This window comes from Thermobia domestica, chromosome 2, assembly GCF_964235325.1.
Source record: "Thermobia domestica chromosome 2, izTheDome1.hap1.1, whole genome shotgun sequence".
NCBI classification, from domain to species: domain Eukaryota; kingdom Metazoa; phylum Arthropoda; class Insecta; order Zygentoma; family Lepismatidae; genus Thermobia; species Thermobia domestica.
In genome coordinates this window covers 150,788,025-150,810,058 of record NC_137455.1, presented here as the reverse complement: position 1 = coordinate 150,810,058, position 22,034 = coordinate 150,788,025, and the positions used below count along the sequence as shown (strand labels likewise).

The 22,034-nt window shown below is 33.5% G+C and overlaps 1 protein-coding gene across 1 annotated transcript in view; it reads left to right on the top strand.

Moving 5' to 3' along the window:
• Positions 1-14,269, top strand: part of Cib2 (Calcium and integrin binding family member 2) — a 59,331-nt gene extending 45,062 nt beyond the window's left edge. Inside the window, exons 2-5 of the mRNA XM_081747191.1 lie at positions 588-622; positions 3,480-3,597; positions 6,044-6,191; positions 14,016-14,269. Of these exons, the coding sequence (XP_081603317.1) occupies positions 588-622; positions 3,480-3,597; positions 6,044-6,191; positions 14,016-14,233 (519 nt within the window). The 3' untranslated portion in view covers positions 14,234-14,269. The remainder of the gene's footprint in view (positions 1-587; positions 623-3,479; positions 3,598-6,043; positions 6,192-14,015) is intronic.
• Positions 14,270-22,034: the final 7,765 nt, after the last annotated feature.

The window sequence follows — 22,034 nt, the reverse complement described above, 5'->3', positions numbered from 1 at the left end:
TACATGGTCTGACTTAGGTTTCTAGCATATTTTCAGCCAGAGGGATGAAAGAGGGAGAAGATGGCATTTAAAAAACCGAAAGTTATTAGTGTCTCACCCAATGGATCTCGTCTAATTCACTTTCTCATCCATATCCTAAGGGAGGAAAGGGATGAAAATACTTTTTATAACCCTATTCTTAAAGTGTTAAGAACAGACATTTCAGTTTTATATATTAAATACTGTTAAACAGGAAGTCTAGGCTAACACTTTAGAAAGTATCACACTCCGCCACTGCAATTTTGTTCCACAAACTACAGTGATATGATGTAAGAGAAACCCAGAAAAGCATATCACCTTACAAATTTCAGATTATTAGTATAGTATGTATTTAAACCTGTTATTATGTGGTTTACATATTTTCCTTGCACAGTTTCTTAATTTCTGCAAGGTAACTCATCACTGGAGTGGAAAATATATTATGATAACTATTGAAATGAGGAGATTAAGCGACGGACAGAAGATACATCCTCTATGATTTAAATAAACAATACGTAATAAAATACTGGTATAACAAATGAATATAAGTGTTTTCTTCCTTCCTTTAGGACTGCACCTTTTTCACAAGGAAAGAGATTTTAAGGTTAGTTAATAATTCCTGAATTTAAATTATCAACACATTTAATAATTGTATGCTTAACAAGACTTTTAGAAAGTAATAAGAAAGGTATTGTGCAAATGTAGATTAATATTCAGTGTTAACAATGACTTTAAAAACAAATTATTACAGAATCTATGGATCTTAAGCTTCAATTCAAGCAAACAATTGTTAAAGTTAGTCGAATAGTTTTGAGAAAAGTAAGAAATCAATGCCCACCTGAGACAATATGGGGATATCAAGATGATAGACATTTAATTCTTAGGCATACACCTCAGGTGTTAGTGATGCTGAACTACTGTATGAAATTTGGTATTTAATCCAGTATAAATTATAACGATCCTGCACAATTTTCACATCATTATCTCCTATGGAGTGTGATCTGCTAAATGTGAATTTGAAAAAAAAATATTGTAAGTAAAAACTTGTTTTAGTTGTTATGATGTTTATATATTTTGCTCATTGAAATTAAGGCAAGCATGACCAATTTCGCAGTATACATAATCAATTAGAAAATTAGCAAACAAATTATTGTATAGATTCATTCTAACATTAACAGATACATACTATGTACGAGTCAGTTTTTTGCTTTTAGAAATTTAGTAATTTTGCCTTGAAGTTCAGATTATGATTGGTTGTTATATTTCGCAGCTGTTTTTCCTTATTTTTGCAACATACTTGCCAAGTTTCACAACATTACATTTTAATTTTTGATTTCGTTGTATACAGTGCTAGCATAAATAATCCATTCATTTTCAAAAGGTTATTTATTCAAAAGTATTACACGTACACACATGAAAGATATATGAAAAGAACTACAAACTCACCAAGTTTATACACCCTCTACCTGTGGCGTATTTACGATTTTCTTTCGGGGGGGCTTTGCCTGAAAATGTGAAAATTCTGCCAGATATTTCATATACTTTACTATAGTAAGTAAGATTTCGGGGGGGGGGGCTTAAGCCCGGAAGCCCTCCTAAATACGCCACTGCCCTCTACAAATCTTTATCATGTGCCTCTTTGGTGACACGACACACGTTCAGACGATACTCGACGTCTTTTTTCTTGCTTTCAAATTATTTTCGACAGGCACTAACCTCGTACTGCCACACTGCCACACTCGATCGGAAAGGTAATGGACTCGTGCTGCCACACAATAAAAACTTCGTGAACTTTTCATATATCTTTCATGTGTGTATGTGCAACACTTTTGAAAATATGGCCTTTTCAAAACGAATGAATCATTTATGCTAACCCTATATATATATATATACATACATACATACATACATATATATATATATATATATATATATATATATATATATATATATATATATAATGTTTTATATACTAATAAATAATGCCTAATGAATTTATTACGTGCATAGGGTTCTCAGATATCTCGTCTTTAGGCTACATGTATATCTTGTTTCCTTCCCTCGAATTGTTCAAAATCCTCCTACGTACTGACTCTTAATCAAATTAGATATCTTATGACAATGATCCTGGTCTCTACTTTAAATTGATTTCTGAAAGTAATGATATCGTCTTAAAAGGCAGTTATATAGAAGTTCATAATTTAGTAACACTTTTAAATTTTCGAATATATCGTAGTTGCATATACGAAGAATAATTTACGAGTATTATAGGTGGATTTTAATGTTATTGTACTGAGGTGAATAATTATTAGGTAACAAAAATGTTACGTATAAATATTTCTCAAACAATAAATACAACTATGAGATCGCACCTAACTTTTAAAAAATCCAAGTTTTTTATTAAATTTTAGAAAGAATCAACGAATTGTAATTCTTGTAAAACATTTATTTTAAATTATCTAAACTTAAATCAACTTTGAAATTGTAAGCGTATAATATGTTTGTATGTTTGTAGATTTAGTATACCCAAGTTATGTTTCAGACTCCTACGTCTGCTTACGTGCTTTAATTCCATAAGAAAGTATCATCCACCATCCGTTTAACAAAAAGCTATGAAATGTTATTATTTATGTTAAGAAATATTGTCAGTTAATACATTAATAAATATTGTTAATGGGAAGTAGAAATGTTTTTTGTGCTGTAAAATAAATATCTAAATATATCACAAACGAATTTCAATAGGCATTTTGTTGATAATATATATTTTTACTATTTTAGAAATCACTGTGTAAGGAAATTTGTCTCGTATTTGAGAGACGTTTATCTGGTAGGCTTAGTTAAGTATAGCTAAGTTCTTTAAAGCCAAAACAGTTAAGAGAGAGAGAAGTAGGATCGACGTCATAAAAACTTGGAAGAGAATTATTACTATTATTTTGAAGATTCTTGATTACAAAATAAGCAATAAAAATTATACAAACCATAGCATTTGTAAAGCAACAGCATGCTTGAATTACAAAGTGAAATAGATATTATACTACGTACCTACATTATTTTTCTCTTAAAATCTAACTACCAAATTCAAAATAATAATAATAATAATAATAATAATAATAATAATAATAATAATAATAATAATAATAATAATAATAAATGTTATTAAAATACATAATATGTAATAGTATAAGTTTTAGATTAGAATAGATTGCATTTATCAAAGAGGATTTGCCACAGTTGTAATTTTTATTCTGAAGTTGTATTTATCTAATATGGCCAACCAATGGAATAAATGGCAAATAATGTATATAGGGTATATACTAATTAACTGTAATAAAATTACTATGAAACAAATTTGCTCAATCACGTTAACTTTACTGTATATATATTGCATGTAGCAATAATTACAGCTGTTAATAGCATATAAATCAACATTATCATAATTATTATTTTCATCATTATTGCAGGGTTCACAAGAAGCTAAGAGAATTAAGTCCTGATATTATACCGAAGGCAATGACAGGAGATGAGCCAATGACTATTCAGATTCCAGTGGAACAAATGGAGAAGTTACCTGAACTTAGGGTAAATTTACTCTATTATTAATATAAAAGAACAGTTTGAAATTCTGTTTAAGATTTATGTGTCCCCCTCCCTTGATGCCCTAAGTGCGTGCTTATTTTTACTTAATGGTTTATCCACTTCATTAATATTCCGTCTCCTTTACCCTACTAGGTAGTATTTATAGTTATGAAAAGTACAATTTCGGTCAGTTATTGCTCTTTGTGTTATCTACCATATTAAATAAAACATTAACATGCCCTATTGTTTGAAAATGACATTAAAATATATCTCTCACTAAAAACATTAGATGACTACAAATTGCTTCAAGGTAACTTAAATGAAGAAGTTGAGTGGTCTAGAATAAATACCCTCTCTACAATAATACTAATAAAGGCAAATCATGTCTAGAAATCATACAATTCCAATGCATTTACTATACGAAATAAACATTATTTTACCTCCTGAAATTTAAAAAAAAATAGTCGGTTAGAAATATAGCGCTTAATGCGCATTGGCATTAATTAGCTTATGTTTATTTCTGAATATAGATTACACATAATTATTATGTCTTAAAGATTGTTTCAAATGTAGTATTCATATAGCATTTGAATCGTCTTATGTTAGTATTATTAAATTCTTTAGAGATTCTGATTGTGAATCTAAAAAAATCTGTACTCCTGACGAACTTTACAACTTTAGAAAAGAGTTAGAAACATCTATAAAGTTATTTGACATACGAGAAAACACAACTGTATCCAATGACACAATAACCAATCTTTAGATTTGAATACACTACATTAGAACAGAGATGAAATACGCAGAAAATGCTATTTTTTATACAAGCTGTTTGATAATCATATTGGTTGCATGGTCCTAGTTACCAAATTTATAATTCATATCCCAACAAATATAATCCCACCTAGAAATATCACATTCATTCATTGTGACAGACTCTTCACAAATGATATAATAGAGTCACCAGCATGAAGATTGAATGTAACTTACAATAGGTTAATGAAAGCTAAGATGTCAGTGTTAACAACATAAGAAAATTGAAATTGGAAGTATGTAATATTATAAAGAATTCTTTGTGTATGGTAAACCCTTAAATATTATGTAAACCTATAAGAACTGTATTTTGTTATGAACACTGTAAATGGGTTCTACAACCTGCTGCATCTTGTAATAAATATATACATACAGTAAGTATACGTGAGACGTAAAACTGTATTTAATTTCATTTTAATACAACTGTATGTTTGTATTGCTAAATGGCATTGTACGCCAGAAATCAGCTGGTAATTGCAGATGGTATTAGTGTACTGTTTGCACATGGTGAAGCACATTTAAGAAAGCTCGAACAATGGATTAGTTGAAACATCTCTAGCGAGCACTTATTCAACTTATAACGTCAGACGGTGTTAATAAATCCGCAATTTACTTGAGGCGGAATGGAAACAAGTATATGTCCCACAGTGCAGTAATGAAATTGTGCAGGGACTTTAGTAAAAGAACATTAGCTGCAAACTTTACCAATATTCATCATATCACCGGAACGGGTTGAGATATCAATTTATTACACAAACCATCTATATTATTGGATGTGATACTTTCTAAGGAATTTTCTGAAATAAAATTTTTCAAAGAAAGTAACTTTTAAATCCCTCATATAACTTTGTTTCTAGTTGTTTCAAATGCATCATTTCATGATCATAGTATTCTACAGTAAGGTACTTACGAACGTGCATTGACTTGTCCGTTTCACTTGCGTTATTACTATTATAGAGGTTTCCAAAATTTGGATGTTTACGGATGCTTGTGATACTGTAGGGTCCTCAGTTTGTAACACACAATATTGTAAGATTTCGTTTAAATGTAGATTTATAATATGTAATGAACTGACGTAATACCATTATATATATATATATATATATATATATATATATATATATATATATATATATATATATATAGGGATGGCAACATTGTTAATCTGGTGGTTCTAGAGTATACAAAATAATGTTCTGTCAATATTAGCATGTTACAAGGTTTTATGGAATTTTTCAACTAGTTTTAAAATTACAAGGGCGTTTGAAAATAAATGGTCCATTCTATATCAATTGTATTACATTATACTAATTAAAAAATGTGGAACTCTACTTATATCGGTGGATAATATTGTCCTACGTCCCCTCCCCGTAGAAAATATGCAATGACGCCACTGTTTCTTGCTATGCCATTAAGGGATTTGTTGAGTAATATTATTAACCTTTTAGTATATTTTTTAAATAAACTTTTTAGTAAAATCATAAGATATCCTCTTCTTTAACGTCTGTCATATCGTAACCTTAATACCTGAGAGTCAAGATGGGTTTGTTACCTCACAGTCTTCAATGGAATTAGATTTCATTGCCATTCTTGCATAAATTAAATTCTAAAAATCTTTCATGCGAATTTTTGTTGACAGGAGAACCCATTTCGACGCAGAATTTGTGAAGTATTTTCAGCAGATGGTACTGGTAATCTTACGTTTGAGGACTTTTTAGATTTGTTGTCTGTATTCAGCGAACAGGCACCCAGAGATATTAAAGTATTTTATGCTTTTAAAATCTATGGTAAGTAATTTTTATCATTGAGGACTATCGGTAAAAACTAAGACTGAAAGTTCTTTAAAGATTTTATTTTTCAGAATAAACACAGCAACTGATTATTTGTAATGTAGGTTTATCTCTTGAGCGTCAACGATCCTTTCTATTACTTCCAATATTTACTATTTTATTCGCTTTTAATATTGAAACCAAATAAATAACTTTCAATCTTGTTGGTCACTTTTACCGTTTACCAGCAGTGATCATCAATCATAATTATACAGTGATAGATATAGGTACTCAAAAGCTAACCCAGAAATTACAGAGAGCTTTCTTATAAAGAAAAAAGGTAGCTTAAATAATGATTTTAAAATGCTATTTTACCAATGTAAATTTAACAATTTTGGATAGATGTTTTGGTCTTGTACATTACTCCTTGAGGATTAATGATTTTTAAAATGATTCCTTAGAAATCTAGAAATACGAAATACTTAGCTAAGCCATAAACATTTAAATTTCCGTAATTAATCCTAACAAAGGTTACATGTTACATTGGTTAAATGCATATTTACAATAAGGACATAATTAATGGATGAAAAATGGGAGAAAGTGAAGAAACACTAGAAAAGCTGCTTTATTATTCTTCCTTGGTGTAAAACAAATATGGTATCGAACTAGCAAAGCTGTGCTATGAAGCCATCTACATATGACGGATGAACAATCTACATATTTACTCTATAGCTGAGTAAAATGTTACATTTACGTCTCATTCATAAATACACTAAGCCGAATAACAATGCATGTTAAATAAATTAAGTCGTTCTTCTCACTAAGGGTCTACAACCAAAATGATGGTTTTGAGAAAATCTCAATTGAAAGTTTGTAGTACTTTTATCTAATAGAATTTTTAATCATCAATTCAAAGAATATTGATGCAATAAACTTTTTGATAAAGTACTGTTAAGTAATTTTTGGGATATGTATATTATTTCAACATAAAAGCATTTTGTAATAGTGTTCAATGTGTCCTTTTTCCAAAGAACATAAACTAAAAAATAAATGATACAATGCAGTATACGATATGTAAACAACGAATTGTAAGCATAAAATGTTAGTATAAAGCATATTTATATGAAATATACTAGAACTACCTGCATAACTGTTCCATTTAATTCAGTTCCTGCCTCTGGTGACATGAAAATAAGAAAATTTTGAACATCTATCACTTTTACTGGAGTAGTGCCATTATGTGGGTCCGGATTGGTGAAGTGGTGTGGTGAAGGTCACTTAAATCTTTTTAGCAAACCATATAACAAAATTAAGTAGATGCAGTTCCCGAATGGACCACGGCACATTTAAAATTCAAACCAGTGATTTTTGTCAGTTACATCATCACCATAGTTGTAGTATTCTGCCATTATTTGCAGGTCACTTGTCGCAACTGAGGAGCTTCCATGGTTTATGGTCTTCCGCTAACCTCTTCGTCTTCACATACGATTTTTTGTTTTGATATCGTCCATCAATTGTAGCCTCTTTCTTCCCCTCCTTATCTTTCCTGCTACCATAACCTCTAACACGTCCCTCATAATACCTTCCTTAGTCAATATACCAACCAGTTTCTTTTCCTCTTCTCAATAATATCTAAAGGTATTCTTTTCTCCCCCACCATTACTAATACCCTCTCATTCGTTTTTTGCTCGACTCAAGTAATTCTCTCCATTCTTCTCCACACTCACATTTCGAAAGCTTCCAGTCATTTTTCATCATGTTTGGGTAATATCCATGTTTCTGCCCGTACAAAGTTTTTATGAGTCTTTTTATGAGTCTTTTACTCAGGTTTTTTATTAAGGTCCCACAAAACAGATTTTTCTTCCTCCTAATGGGTTCTTTCGCCATTCCCATCCTTGCTTTTATTTCACGTTCGCATTTCATATAATCACTAATAATACTATTCAGATATCGAAAACTAGTCACCTGTTCTATTTTCTTCTCTCTTACTTCAACTCTGACACCGACCGCTTCGGTCCAATCACCATGACTTTTGTTTTTCTAACATTTATTTTCATCCAATATTCTTCACAGTCCTTCCTTGAGTTTTCTAGCATCTTATTGATTTTCTTTTCAGCTGCAAACCTATACAGCTAATCATTCTACCTCCTACTGAATCCTCTACGTCTTCATTTTATAGGCTTTCCTCCCTATGTGTCACTTTTTTTAATCCGCTACTGTGTGAACACTAATTAAGAATTTGGCCAAATATGGTTGGACCATAATTTATCATATTAGTTTTTTTCTTTTTGGTGTTGAATTTCCTTCTCAAATTTCAGCCCAAAGTCAAAAATTTGAGAATTTTCGAATTTCGAATTTTCTTTCTTTCTTTTCCCATGTAGCTTCCTTCGTTGTAGAGAGATCTCCTTAAGACATATCAGGTAGATACCTCGGATGGATACCTAATTGTTGACATCAATTGGATCGGCCCGCGCGCATTGTTGCCAACTGGGGAAATTAAAATCTCCCTAAATTTGGGCAAAAAATATAAATTTTCGAAATTTTTGCTTATAAATCCGTAGCTATACGTCCGAGCGTAAGTCAATTTACACCAGTCAAACATTGGTCCTTACTGAACAAAAGCGAATACAGATCGTTACAATGGGGTAATTAGGGTGCGCACGAAAAATTCGTATTTAGGTTCTAATCCTTGATTTTTCTAGTTTTTCCCTACTTTTCTGTTTACCGTAATCTATTTTTTGTAATTAGAAGCTTTGTTTCTTGAATATCGCCATGATACTTGTGGGATGTATTAGTGGTGTACTAATGTTTGTTTTAAGATAGTTTGCGTTTGTCTGGTAGCAGTGTTGCCAGCCACAAATAATACACGATTTTAGGGGGAAATTTTCCCTTCCCCCTCTATTATTTCCCTCTTGCTGGCTACATTGGAACAATCATACCACTATCTCAAAGCCTCCTCTTTGACCTACAGAACGCACCATAAAAAGTTTCAATAGGATAATTAGGGAAGCTGTAGCCTCGGCATATTGGTTGATTTTTGCTTCTGAAGCATAAAAGTGGTCAAAATTTCATGTGTATAATGACAGAGAATTTTTCTTTCTTTCTTTGTATGGCAGCGAGCGACTTCAGGTTTTCACTGTACCGTGTCAACATAGCAAAGAGTTTTTTAGTTGACTTGCACTCATATGGCAACAGTAGTGCCAGCTACAAACAATCTTTAATTAGGGAATCTTTTTGTAAATTTTCACCCTTACATTTCCCTCCCGTTGGCAACACTGGAATGTAACTTATACCAAAAAATAGCCACATCCCTCTTCTAAAAAATATGGTCTTAACCATATAAATTGGGTAAATAGTTTTTGAACAATAAACCACTAACTGAAAATATAGGAAAACGCCAAAAATGACCCGGGTCCGAAAGGGTTAAGCATCCCTGTCGAATTCCCCTTCCAATTGCACTCCTCTCTGTGATTTCCCTTCCTATTCTAACACTTGTTGGTTCATATATAAGCTTCTTTCCATTCCTTCCAATTTTTTCAGGGGAGGGCAAAAATTTTCAGGGGGCAAAAGTCCTAAACGTAGGCAATTTCGTCGCAAAAGTCCCTCATGCATAAGAGTATTTCAATTTCCAGCGAGGCAGGGCAATTGCCCCTCTCCGAGGCGCCCACCCATGCAGCAATATGTTCTACATTTATTTAACTTAGGATAGGTTTGGTTTTCTGGTTTGCAACATAAAATAATACGTCAGTAATGTTAAACGGGACAATATTTTCATGAATACCGTAAAAGTTTACCTAAATTACCATAATTTTGATGTGAATATTAAAAAAAAAAAAAAAAAATGTGACGTGCGCGAAAATTTTCGTGGTTATATTTGGAATCAGCACCCGGAACAATGCAAATGAAATCGACCAATTTCCAGGTTAAAGGTTGCTGACAAAATTTATTTATTTTTTGAGCTGAGCGAAGCGAAGCTCTTATACTCGGGTTAGCCGTTTGGTTGTCCGCGAACTCCTCCTAGACCGTTTGGCCGATCTCAACCAAACTTAGCACGCTGATAGAGTATGTCATGCTGAGTGACAACATAGGTCGAAATCAAAAATCCGATGTACCATCGAGAAATAATCACCGAAAAACGCTTGCATAGACTTAACATGGGGAAAAAGTTTTCACGCGATTTTTTTGTCAATAATTAAAAATGGCATTTATTATTGCATAATGGCCAGGAATGATTACGTAGTTTAAGCTCGCTCAGCTCATTTCATTGCAATCGGGTACATCCATTGCATTCCTAGTTAAATTTTTACCTAAGATTGTACCACATTCAGGGAATTGAAAACGGGTTGTTTTGACAACCTGCTCAATTCGTGCCTTGAAATAGGGATGCGATAGTTGAATCGAGCAGATCACCTTCCACTCACCATCTAGAATGAGTGGGTAAGTTACTGTTTTCTATGCGAGAGGTTATTGCATAAAGCATAATTCTTATGGGGATTAAATTGAAATGACAACTCATAAGTTCAATGAAAGACTAAGTTATATTTCTTATTTGAAAGTGTTGCTTGTGTAAATGTCGTGGATAAAATCGGATATCTAGAAACTTTGCCAGAAGAGCAATGCATACCAAGCATTGAGCATTTCAACTCTGAATTTGAAGTCACACATACCTTGATTGATGTCTTCGGTTGATGATTCCTGATGATGCTCTCCTGGGTTGATTATTAGATGTCGATATCGCCAAGTTGATATCGTAGCTGACAGGCGTCTCTCTGGTCAATAAATGGTCCACATTGGAGATGGCGTCTCAATCCACTGTTCTGGTATAACTGACGTTAAATGTTAGTTGACTGAAGATAGTCGCACTCAGACTGAAGACCGGAGTCTCAATGTTGTGATTGACTTTGTGCTCTCAAATCACATTCAAAACTTAGCAGTGTTTAACTTCTCCTTCCAATAACTCGGTACTACTCGATGAATAGGCTCAGTACTACTCCCATCTAAAGGCTCCGCACTTCTCTCTCTAGAGACCTCCTGTCCCCTGGTTTTGTTTCAGAATTCACTCCAGGAATTCGGTGGCGTCGTCTGACGTCAGGCACGTGTGTCCTCCTTTCTTTTGGAAAAACAAAGTTCTTCCTCATTTCGAGAACAAAAACTGCAACACTCGGAATTCTCTGATCTCATGATTCTAGGCAATTTCTACATATCCGTGAATGTGTCTCGTGTTCACAAACATTATACAAATGCAATTCATGATTTAACAGAATGTTATTGCCGACGCATTTTATAAATTTCTTTCCTGCATTCGCAGACTACCAATTATGTGTTATTGTTTGTTTTTCTTCGCTGACGGCAAAATAGTATAATTTTACAAACTTGCATTGACCTGAATTATGACTGTTATTTTCCTTCACCAAACAACAATTTTAATATCTTACATAAATCCAATATTCTCAAAATAAATAAAATTAATCATTAAATTATGATTTTGTTAATTAAAATACTGGCTCTGCCACAGTTTGTAGCGGCTATTTTGTATAGGCGCGTGTGCGTATTTTGCACTTTTTAGGGTATTTCGTTAAGCGCTGTAACTTCTTAAGTTTTAAAGATAATGAGTTCAAACCAAATCTGTATGAAAGATAATGGAATGAACAACATTCTATGTTCTGTGCACATTGAGACGTACTTTCGAACATCGAAAATAAAAGCTCTGAACATTAAAGTTGGAAACCTAGAAATGGCCATTTTGGAATGTACATTTTAAAACGAAATAAATGAGGCTCACCTTTAATTTTTTGTCTGCATAGAGACTAGATAGTAAACAACGTCCCAAACAAGTTTCAGATCTGAAAACCTGTTTTTTAAAATTTTTTTTAACATTGCGAATTTTCGAAAATCGTGTATTTTCACCATCAAATATCTCAGGAAGGACACAAGTGAAAAATCCCAAATTTGCACAAAATAGACGAGAGTTGTGCAGTAACATGTGAGTAAAATTACACCACTGAGACTTGAGTAGTTTCTGAGATATACGTTGTTGGAATGATGAGAAATTCGCGATTTTAACAGCTGAACAGATGTTGTGTTGACAGTATCTCTGTCACACAATGTATCTATGTTTCACCAGAAGAAGTACAGTCAAACAACAAGAAATTCGAGATTTGCTGCTTGTAAAAGAATTATCAATGCGGGATCATATCATAGATTTGTACCTCTGACGCAAACACAAATCAGATGTTATGAATACTCACAATCAAATGAATTTACTGATCGCAGTACTTCAGTATTTCCAAAACATAACATGTTGTCATTTGCACCTAATGATACCATAGCCTGTATTTTCAACCAGAAATGGTGGATTGGAAGAATTGAAGACATCCGTTAGGAAAATAATCATCTTTTTGTTCACTTTTTTCTATCCCCATGGCCCAAGAACCTCTTTCAAACTGTTTACGAATGACAAAGTGTGGGTGCCAATCAATAAGGTTCTCCGGAAACTCACATCTATAAAGTTCAAAACTCCTACAGGTTGTACTTTCAATATCAGTGCCAACCCTGTACACAAATTAGTCAACTGTCTACCTAACTGATGTCTTAACAGCAGCGTTATGGGCAGGAAAGAAATAACAGATCACTTTCGTTTTTTTTTTGTACAAGATATGATTCATAAATTATGCACGCTTTACCCATTTAACGGTACTGTCGTGTTATTTTGACTTTTACTACAAAGTTTACATCCACGCCTCATGGTGCTTCATGATATTAAGTCCCAGTGAAGAAAAAACTTATAACTCAGAAACTATTCAAGTCGCAGTGATGCAATTTTACCCACTGGTTACTGCGTAACTATCGTCTGTTTTGGCAAATTTGAGATTTTTCACTTGCGTCCTTCCTGAGATATTTGATGGTGAAAATACACGATTTTCGGAAATTCGCAATGTTTATAAAAGTTTCCAAAATATCAGGTATATGGTTCTTAGATCTGAAACTTGTTTGGAACGTTGGCTATTATCTAGTATCTATGTAGACAAAAACTTGAGGGTGAGTCTCATTTATTTCGTTTCAAAATGCACATTCCAAAATGGCCATTTCTAGGTTTTCAATTTTAATGTTCAGAGCTTGTTTTTTTGACGTTCTAAAGTATGTCTCAATGTCACAGAACATAAAATGTTGTCCATTCCATTATCTTTCATATGGTTTTAGTTTGAACTCATTAACTTTAAAACCTAAGAATTTACAGCGTTTAACGGGCTCCTCTGAAAAATTCAAAATACGCACACGCGCCTATACAAAATGGCCGCTACAAACAAACCTGCGCGGCTAAAAAATGAATACCCGTTTTCAACTCCCTGAATGTGGTACAAACTTAGGCAAAAAAATAAATAAATAAATAAATAAATAAATAAATAATAAAAAACTAAATTTTGTCAGCAACCATCATTGGCCGATTTCATTTTTATTGCCCAAGCACCAAATTATTAAAGAAAAGTACTTTTCCTCCATGTAGCAGATAAAAAGTTATAATTTGTCGACTTGTGCTTTAAACCGCTCACAGTGCATTTTTAGAAAACGAGCCTTTATTGCATTTGCGCTTATGACTCGGAACACACACGTTTTATCAGTTTATTATATGCAGTATAATTTCCGATATTTTCTTGAAACAAGTAATTTCTAGAATAACTCTCCAGAAAATCAAGTTCCAGTACATTGGAATTGTTAACTAATAGACAAAGTGATAAAAATGTATATTTTTTTCTGAAATTTTTGTATTTAATTCTGCTAAAGTTACTATTCAAAATTAAAACACAAAAATTAATTCTCTCTCTCTCTCTTTTTTTTTTTAAGATTTCGATGGTGATCAACATTTGGGACCAAGAGATTTGGAACAAACTTTAAAATTGTTGACTCGAAATGAATTAACTCCCGAGGAGATAACACAGATCTGTGAGAAAGTGGTCGAAGAATCAGATGTTGATGGAGATGGAAAACTTTCCTTCATTGAGTTTGAACATGTCATCACTCGCGCTCCTGATTTTCTTAGTACATTTCATATCCGGATATAGAGACAAAAATAAAAGAATTCTTTCTCATTTTTTAAAGTATGTAAAGTTGAAGTATATGTTTCCTGTAATTCATGTTTATACTCTGGTACCATCACATGATGCTCTTATTCAATGAAGCATTTCATTCGTTGTATGTTCGTAGTATTTAGATAAGAAATTAATATTGTACAAAATGTGGGTCTAGAGAAGAATGCAAAATATTTTGTAAATAGAATATTAAAATAGTAAAGTAGTATTAGGAAAATTAGAAGAGTGAAGAACTATATAGATATATATAAAGTATTATTGGGAAGAAAGAAAAATGATTAGAAGAATATCTTTTTAGATTAAAATTGTACTCTGAAGGGCATGTTGAAATGTATGTCGGAGGAATAACTAGGAAAAGAATAATGAACTTCGAATAAACTTTTAAAAACACTAAAAAAAGACACTAATAAGCTAAAACAATTTTGGTGGTATAAAATGAAGAAATGGAGCTAAGACTAAACGCATTGATTGAACCACTTCCCTAATATCCATAAGAATTTTAGAATTAAACGTTAGAAAGAGTGTTCAATGTTTTCAACCTTAGTCGTATTTCTTCATTTTAGCCCACAAAAAATACTGTTAATATACTGTTTCTAAACACTTGTTAATTGGGCAATAACACTGAGTTACTTCAGCAAAAATGTATATCCACTTTAGTGGATTTTAAAAGAGCATTGTAAAAGTTTAAAAGTTGCTTTTTGGCTTTTAGTCTTTATTCATTACCCTTCAACCCATCATCTTCTTCTAACTTCCTTAATTTGAAATTACTTTTAGATTGGTGCGAGTGAAATATCCACTCCAAGTGTGTCATTTCCAATGTCCAAAAACACGAAAACTAGAACACTTGTTTAACCAAAATAGTCGCCGTCTGCAACCACATGCTTTTTTCATAGCCCAGGAAACATTGGAGTTCCGTGTTGAAAAGAGTACGAAGTCTGCGAAGCGAAGAAGCCCTCAATTCTTCGTTCAATTATCAAGGAAAATATTCAATCACAAAAAGGGATCAAGATATCGGAAGAGGTGGGAGAGATATCGAGGGAATATCATGGCTGAGGAAGCATTTCATACTGCCATCCATGTAGGCTCTACACCATAGTTTGCGCGAACTTTGAATTATTGTGTAACACATGGACATCATGTCTGTATGAGGACAAGTTTACTGTGCATTTCATGGGGTTCAGCACATGGCTTCATCCAGTTTGGGAAAAACCTGATGAATCACTCCCACCATAGACTACCACTCCAATCTTTTCGGAATTCCGGAAACTGTCCTGGATGTTGATCAAGATCGGACCATTCTCCTGACCTTTAATGATTATTATAACAGAGCAATTTTTAATGTGAAGTGTCAATCCGATGCTGGTAATTTTCCCGGTTATTTCTTATACTCAGAAAACTGCACATCATTTTTTTCATTTTACTGATTATACAGAGCCGCCGGACGAAACTAGTGCGGTGTATGCTTAACTCGTCTGCAATGGCAAATTCTTTTCTGAGTGTCTGCTTCTACCTTATTCCTAAGGAGCACGTCCGGACATAATGCGCATACGGGATTAATTTTGCAATAGAGTATGAAGGTACGAAATTTGACAACCATTCCTGGCCCAAATAAACTATTCTTGTTTTTGGGGTTTGGTCTGCAGATGTCGTGGTTTGAATTCGTAAAGAAAAATCATTTTCAATTGTGTGTTTTGCATGGTGAACCTTCATATGACCATGTTCAACAACGTACTGCCTTTTGATTGTCTGGCCACCTCAACATGTTTATTGGACGTGTCCAGAATTTGAAACATTAGGCACGCGACCTTAATTCATCCTTGTATTGTGTTGGTGAGGTGAGTTTCCCAACGTAAGTCAAAGTGGACATTTAATTTACAATAACCTAATACATGATCTCAAATTTTGTAAAAGGATATATATTAGAGTGGCCCTTATTTTTCGACTTCCGAGTTTTTTCTTCTTCTTTTCTGAGTCTCAACTGTAAAATAGTTCTTTATCAGACGAAAGTAATCCATGAAGAAAATGAGCTCATTTGTACGTTTGGAACGGCTAGAGACAATGATGTCATATCTTGGCTTGAGTTCGTGGAAATAGAACCGGATGCATTACTGTATATACCATGATGGCTGCCATCTTGAAGTAAACCATCTTGGATTTAGGCCTAAATATTTAATTGGAACGAAGTATTTGACAAAGCATTGGGGTAGCTTTTCACCACAAAATCACATCCGAAGTTATTTCCAATTTCTGTCCAATCATTTACTAGTTATTACCTTCATATAATATATGTTTATTAACTTACAATTGTCTATATATAATTCTTGCTTAAAGGCCCCGCACAAATTCTATAACAAGCACTGACTACTCTTTGATCTATCGAATTAAGTGGCATTGCTTACTCCATTATAAATACATTTGTAATAACTTAAGCAATCTTACTATAAAACGATAAACTAGACCAAAAAATCGTGTGAAAAATCGTATGGTCATCATGTTTACGCGTTCCAACAAAATTTAAAAGCTTTAGTTGGAATGTAATTGCGTAAAATTTGAGTTTCAAGATTTGACTGTAACAAGTGAACAAGCAGCAAAAAATAAAGGTATTGTAAAAATAAAAGCAAATGACACACAAGTGTACTATTCTTACTTTAAAATGAAAAGATTTTTGGTGAGAACAATTGTGTCTCCTAAGGTACTCACGCAACAATTTTTATAGAGGTAGTGTGGCTACGGGCATATAATTTGAAGTACTCTCTAACTACCTCTATAAAAATTGTTGTGGAAGTATCACAGGGTTCTGTAACTTGGATATTTGGATAGGGTACATAATAGTTCCTAAGTGAAGTCTTGACCCAACTACGGTAGCTCCCATAGTTTTGGAGCTATGGACCTTTAAAGTTCATATTTTCATGTTTTCGACAGCCTATAACTCCGAAAGGAAGCATTTGTGCATCCAGGTTGGTCTATACTTTTTGTCTTATCTTGATGTGAGGAATCACTTCCCAAATTTTGTCGGTGTTGTTTTGAAACACCCTATATATATATATATATATATATATATATATATATATATATATATATATATATATATATATTAGGGTGCATTAACCCCCCACTGTTCACAAAGTGATTTGTCCCTGGGCTAGAGATATTCCATTTGATGTACAATACAGCCCAGCAATTAAAAAAAAATGAAAATCAAAGTATGTTTAGGGGGTAACCAGAGGCATAAACTTATATGAAACAGGATAGTTATTTGGAAAGTTGCTCAACAGATGGCGCCACGCAGCATATATATATATATATATATATATATATATATATATATATATATATATATATATATATATATATATATATATCGTGAATTGTGAATAAATAAAGACAACATAAGGGTAAGATATTCTTCTCTTAGTATTTGCACTATTTAGATTTTAAAATCTTAAATCCCCTTGTAATATACTGTCCGCTTTTACTTAAAATTCTAAGTATTACAAACCAAGGTTTTGGAGTTTCTACGGAGAAAACGTTACTTGCCTTGACTCAGTTTAAAAGAAGAGCAGTTTTCGTTAAAACCTCTTTGTCCTTCCACTTTATCCTTAGTTTTCCTATACAATTAACTTCACTCCCGAGAGAAGGTATTATCTTCTACGGGTTTTGTATGATAAAAAAAGAAAAGTTTTTGTACTGTATTGAAGAGATGACGTCTGTGGGAACTAGGAAATCTTCCAGTATGTTTGGATTAGGAAGTGCTAGGCCTATCACTGAGGACGACACCTTGCTTACCGGCTCTCGCTTACCAACACGTCTGCAGGTTTTGAGGTGTGTAATGTATCATGTTGAGGATGGACGAAAGATCAATCGGAGAAGGTGGGAAGCTGCAACGCTTGTTTTGTCGCAGTTAAAAGTTTTTTTTTATGATAAAGCAATTATTCCCATGATTTCAGAATGAAAAGCGTGTGAGAAAATAATTTCATTACTAGATGATAATGCTAAGATACGGGCTATACCTAAAAGTCGCCGATGTAGTCCAGCCACTCTATCAAAAATTCAGGAAATGGAGAAACAATTAAACAAAACATTTCAGTTATGGCCGGCCAACGTGAATAGACTTATCAATAGCGAAAAGGATAAACGTTTTCTGGAGTCTATGAAAACCGACCGTTCAGTGACATTTGGATCATACGACAGAGTGCTGGCTAGCAAAATCAGACGTCGAAAGATTCGTGAGGAGGCACAAGAGAAAAGGAGGAAAAAGGCACATAAAGAGATGGCTGCATCCACTATAGCTGTTGGAACTGGTCTGCCTGAGATGGAATATGACAGCGAGGACGAGGAACCAACGAAAAGTAAACCAGTCTATACTGTAGTATCTGCAAATCCTTCTGTCATCAATTCAGCAGCGCGCTCCAATAATGATCGTTCAGTGCGTACTGGAACAAGGTTTTTGTCCCTCATGATATTATCCAACGACCAAACATCGTAGCTTTAGCAATTCGCTTGCAAATGACGCCTGTAAAAAATGTGTATAGAACGGAATTATGTTATTCTTACACATGTAGTAGAAAAATACCTATAGTACATAATGGGGCAAGTAGGAACAGGTGATGTTTTACAATAAACAGGAACATGTTTTTCTATACAATTATGCCAAAATTGAGGCACGGAATAAAGGACAGGTCTTGTAGCTTACATGAAAGGTTTATGATACAAACAAATTACAATCATAGACAATAATTATTTCACTACCAACTCCCTCCCTGCCTCCGAAGAGATACGTTGGGATCGGTATGTGTTATATATCGTTTGAAGGCTAGCACCAAATACACTCTGTAAGATCTGTAACATCTTGCTTCAATGGCGCCTGGAGGGTACGTTGCGATTATTTGCAGATATCATCTGAAGATCCGAACAATGACAGTGAAAATTGCATGTTGGAATTTGAAACATCGTTAAGCTTCCATAACTGTCGTTCCGATTTCATATTGTGCCGTGTACACTTGTAAGACATATGTATGACAAATATCCACGCTCATGAGTATTGATGGTACCGATATCGAGACTAGTCTCGATCTTGTCTCGGTCTCATCTCAGTCTCGTCTCTAATTCAAGACCAAGATGTGCTTTTCCAAATCGAGACGAGATCAAGACGGATTCCAGGCTCGTCTCGATACACATAGTCCATTATGTACTGTTTCACTTTTTGTCTGTCATATTGAATCCTCCATGTTTGCACTTTTAACATTGGATTCGTATTCCGCGACCATGAAAACCTCTACCTACCACTTTCAGTGCCATAGCAGTGTTTTGCATATTCTTCATATTGGATAGCCATTTTGAATTTTACACATTTGGTATCCGATTCATACATAGCGACGTCGAATATCTCTATATACTCAATATCAGATCCATAGCTTGTTTCTTTGTAATTTGTGTCCGCCATGTTGGACCCGCCATTTTGATTTGTAAACATTTGATGTCAGATTCATGTTCAGCTACCTTTTAAACCTATATATACCACATCTCAAAACAATTACATCATAATGTCCTATTTTGTCCACGTTTTCTGGTATTTTGGAGCGTGCCTTGTTCTGATTTTCAAATGTTCGCCACACTCCCTACAGGCCCCACTCAAGCGAGATATTTTACATGTGAAGTGTACTCGGTGTGGCCTTTCCAACGATATATAACACATGCAGATCCCCGCGTACCACTTCTAGTACTTCCCTAGTGAGAACTTCGATCACTTATTGCAGTGGTGAAGGTTATTTATATTGAAACGCATGTATACCATCATAAATAATTGTCGATCAATTGCCAGATTAAGGTATTTCCAATACTTTTGACAACCATGTTGGACAATTCCTTTCGAAGATATTAACTGTGTTACCTAATTTCCTCACACCACCTTGTATTAGAAGGCTGTGTAGGTCTCTACTCGTCACTTGTGGTGTCCAATAAAAAAAATGTTTTGTCTACATTGTATAGTTTGTTTCCTAAGAGAGTTATATCTACTATCTTTCTTTCTCTCTCTCTCTCTCTCTCTCTCTCTGTGTATATATACAGTACCGGTTGTTAAAAAGTTAGAATAACACCACTGCATGTACTCCTCTCAACCATACAAAAATGGCAGGTGTACGATGAATAGTTAGATGTGAAACGTTTCGTGTCTTTCTTATTTTCTTTTTATCCTTGTCTTTGTCATTCGGGTTTTATGTGCGATTTGAATGTTCATAGCACCTGATTATGTTCATAATTCTTAGGCTAGTTGCAATATAAATTGTTTTAGTTCAAACTATAAATGTAGAATAGAATAGAAGGTAATGCATCACAAATCCATGTCCAAATAATTTAATGTCAGGAAAAAAGAGCAGTTTTAAATGTTTAACAGGAATCTCCAGCTAGGAGGTCTTTTGTTTAAATCTCTTACTTGCATCATAACACGTTATACCTCGTTTCAAAACTTGTGGAACATAAAATTCAGGATGTATATATAATACGTGTATCTAACTTGCCTAGTGGATAAGGGATCGAAAACGAAAATTATGCATTTCAACAGTTTAAAACGAACTTTTGACTAATCTGCTCCGATAACTTTAGTTATGGCTACGACAAATCTAAAGTAACTTAATATATTTTATCATACATTTCAGTCAAATATAACCAAAAATGGTTATTTTGCTAAATACATAGGACATGTCCCCAGAAATTTCTGTCATCATACAAAAACAAAGCCTTTTCATTTGCAGATTATCCAACCCAGTAACTAAATCAAAATTTGCGCATTTTTTCTAGTGCTAGTCTGTTTGTTCTGTTTAAGGTATGTGCTATTTCTTTTAAGCTTCATGCTTTATAGGCACGAAGAGTGAAAAAGTAAGCTTGTCTTAAAGATTATATTTAATGCCCTGTCTGCAGTATTTCTTTAAACAAAAGTAAAACGAAAGAATAATTGGCAGAAAAGGCTGCACAGAGAATTTTGAAAGCAGCTACGAGCATTTGTTAAGATATAATGAAATTACATAATTATATATTCCTCTGAAATCTTTAGCACTTTTGCTTGGAGATTTCTAAGAAATAGCTTTCTTGGATTCAGGGTTATACTGTGGAGAATCTGAATCTGGTTTATAAGAAATGCTGCTAATAATTAATGCTGAAGAAAAAAGTAAAACCTATTTTGAATGACAAGACCATGACAAGACAAGGGCACTTGTGTCACAATATAGTATAATTATCTCTGAATGTGTTTCCTCTGTGTGAGACCTATGCCAGTATGAGACAGGAATAGATCCAATCTTTCAGGCAACTGGCGTTAATGCTAATATGATTGGAGAAACTAGGATAATAAACTTGTGAATATCGTAAAAGAAGCAAGATTTGAACCTTTCTTTTATAAAACTTACTTCATTAAAGTTCTCATTGTCGAGAATAGCATAGCCTAATGAAATACTAATTGAATATTAATTTTTCTAACCCATTCTATGCTACAATTAAACGAGTTAAAGAAAGCTACAAGCACACTACTTAGAAAGAAAATCCAAGCTCATTCCCAGGACATCGAATATGAAGTGTCCTTAGGAGATGCAAGAAAGATAGACGAGTTTCTTGGCCTAGCGAATTATTCACTATTTTCAGTGGCGTCAAAATATCTTAAGTAGAGGAAAATTTATTGGTATTGGTATTTTGTGTATAGAAATGTCCCATGCTATAAAGAAATCTTTTATCATGTTATGTTTCGCTACGAGTTAAGATATTTATAGTAATTCTATTAAGTTCA